Genomic DNA, 2,317 nt, shown 5'->3' on the forward strand with positions numbered 1-2,317 from the left:
CTCCCTCACAGCTCCCTCACAAATCCCCCTTCAGCTCTCCCACAGCTCCCAGAGCTTCTCCTTTGTGTCTCAACCACCGACCTTGGTTTGGGAACCCTCCAGGGAACACGGGAATGATTCTCATTCCAAGGCAACAGCAAATCAGATCTTTTCAGCCAACTTTTCTCCCCTCCCAAAGCCATGGAAATAAGTGAAGCTGGGGAATTTTCCTTTCCTCTCATGCTCCCTACCAGGCAGCATTTAAATCCTCAGTATTTACTGGGATGTGAATATTCCTGAATCCCTGTTCAGCCCATGCCTCAGCAGTCCTTCCATAAGGATGAGCCTGAGGCCTTGTTTATGGATTGGGATGACTCTGATAATCCTCAAAACACCTTGGTATGAAAAGTGAAGCTTCAGCTGTGCCATGGGGATATCCTGGCTGTGGCAGACCCCAACCCAAAACTCTGATAAGAGTCTGTCCACACCAGCATCTCGCTGCACTGAGGAATTCTGAGAACTTCCCAGAGACTCCATTTCACCTCCGAGCTTAAACCCAACTCCAGGAGTACCATGAGCTCACAGCAAGGACACAACACCGGCAGAGCTGGAGAATTCCCTGGACGGGACAGATCCAATCCTTACCTGTTCTGTTTTCCGTGCAATGAGGTTCCCGATGGTCTTGCTGAAGAAGCTGGCGAGGAGGGGGTTCAGGGGGGGCTCGTGGTCCAGGAAGTCGTAGAGGATGTTGAGCAGGGTCTCATCCCCACCCAGTTTGTCGTTGATCTGCGGCACGTCCGAGGTCAGCAGCTCGCAGGCCGTGTTGGGATACCTGCAGTGACACACCCGGAGCGACCACAGGTGAGATGGAAACTCCCTGGAGATCTGCCCTCTGCAAAGCTCTCAGAGTGAAGGAGTTCCAGGGTGGCCAGGGTGGCACAGGGTGCCCAGAGCAGCTGGGGCTGCCCCTGGATCCCTGGCAGTGGCCAAGGCCAGGCTGGACACTGGGGCTGGGAGCAGCCTGGGCCAGTGGGAGGTGTCCCTGCCATGCCAGGGGGGCACTGGGGGGTTTGGGGGTCCCTTCTATCCCACCCATGACTGACTCCCTGTGCTGAGGACACTTCCCACAATGGGTTATTATTGATTTGTGACCAAACCAGGTTTCTACACCAGGATCTTTCCCGGTCTCTGCACTCTTTACAAGCCACTAAAACACCTCCAGGCCACTTGGGAGCTTTGACCCTTTCCCTGCACCATTCCCTTCCCCAGCAGCCTCCTCCTGTTCTTGCAGCTCCAGCCCTGAGGGTTCCAAATGCCCCTCAGGCCCCGCTGCTGCTGCTGCAGCCCTGGTGCTGTCCCAGGAGCTGAGGATGTCACTGTCACCACCCCAGAGGGACCTTCCAGCCCTTCCAGCCCCGAGGGGACACCAGGACTCATTTCTCCTTTTCCTGGCTCATTCCATGCAAAAAGCACCCACAACTCCTAGAGATCTGCGTGTGGACACACATCCCATGGACCCAAGGGAAATGGGAGCTCTCCTGTCCCAGCAGGTTCTGCTCCTGCAGCCCCCACAGCCCCAGTGTGATCCAACCCTCACCATTCCCATTCGGGCACCACAGCCCAGCCCTGCAGGACTCCAGGCTGCAGGGAGCTCCCCTCACCCGAACTCCCCCTCAGACCCCTGGAAGCTGAGCTTCCCTCACCCCTGGAATCAGCAGTTCACTGGAAGATCCAAGATTCACACTCTGCTTTCCTGCTCCAGCCTCCTTTCAGGTGTTTAATTCCACAAGTTCTCCTTGGATGAGGATTGACTGGGCACTTTTCCTCTTTGCAGTTTCTCCTCTGGACTTTATGAACCTCCATCCCACTGTTCCAGTTGGATGATCCCCTCTCCACACATCCTGAGCCCCAGATCCTTCCAAAGCTATTGAGTTTCTCCCTGTCCCACTCCACAAACTTCCATAACCTTTCCTGAAGAGCCAAAAGTGGGATTCCATCTGGATTTACACAGAGTTCATTCTTCCTGCTCAGCCTTTATTTATCCCAAAAGCTCCCCTGGTTTCTAATGAGCTCAAACCCTCCTTCCCCTCTCCAGGCTTTGGAGGCGCTTCTGGGCCTGCTCTGCCTGGGAGTCCCAAGTGCTGCCAAGAAAATGCTCCATGAACATCAGCCCTCGGAGTCCCAGTGGGAATTTCCTTCTTGAAACCTCTGTCCTTGTCCTCCCTACCCTCATTCTTCTCCTGCTTGATTCAGTCAGGGAATCCCGGGATGGTTTGGGATAGAAGGGACCCCCAAACCCCCCAGTGCCCCCCTGGCATGGCAGGGACACCTCCCACTG

General features: G+C 55.4%; 1 protein-coding gene across 1 annotated transcript in view; it reads right to left on the reverse strand.

Moving 5' to 3' along the window:
* Positions 1–2,317, reverse strand: part of PPP6R2 (protein phosphatase 6 regulatory subunit 2) — a gene marked incomplete at its 3' end in the record, with an annotated part of 41,604 nt that overhangs the window by 36,057 nt on the left and 3,230 nt on the right. Inside the window, exon 2 of the mRNA XM_033511699.1 lies at positions 625–811. Within this exon, the coding sequence (XP_033367590.1) occupies positions 625–811 (187 nt within the window). The remainder of the gene's footprint in view (positions 1–624; positions 812–2,317) is intronic.

This window comes from Parus major, unplaced genomic scaffold (genome assembly GCF_001522545.3).
Source record: "Parus major isolate Abel unplaced genomic scaffold, Parus_major1.1 Scaffold485, whole genome shotgun sequence".
Lineage (NCBI taxonomy): Eukaryota > Metazoa > Chordata > Aves > Passeriformes > Paridae > Parus > Parus major.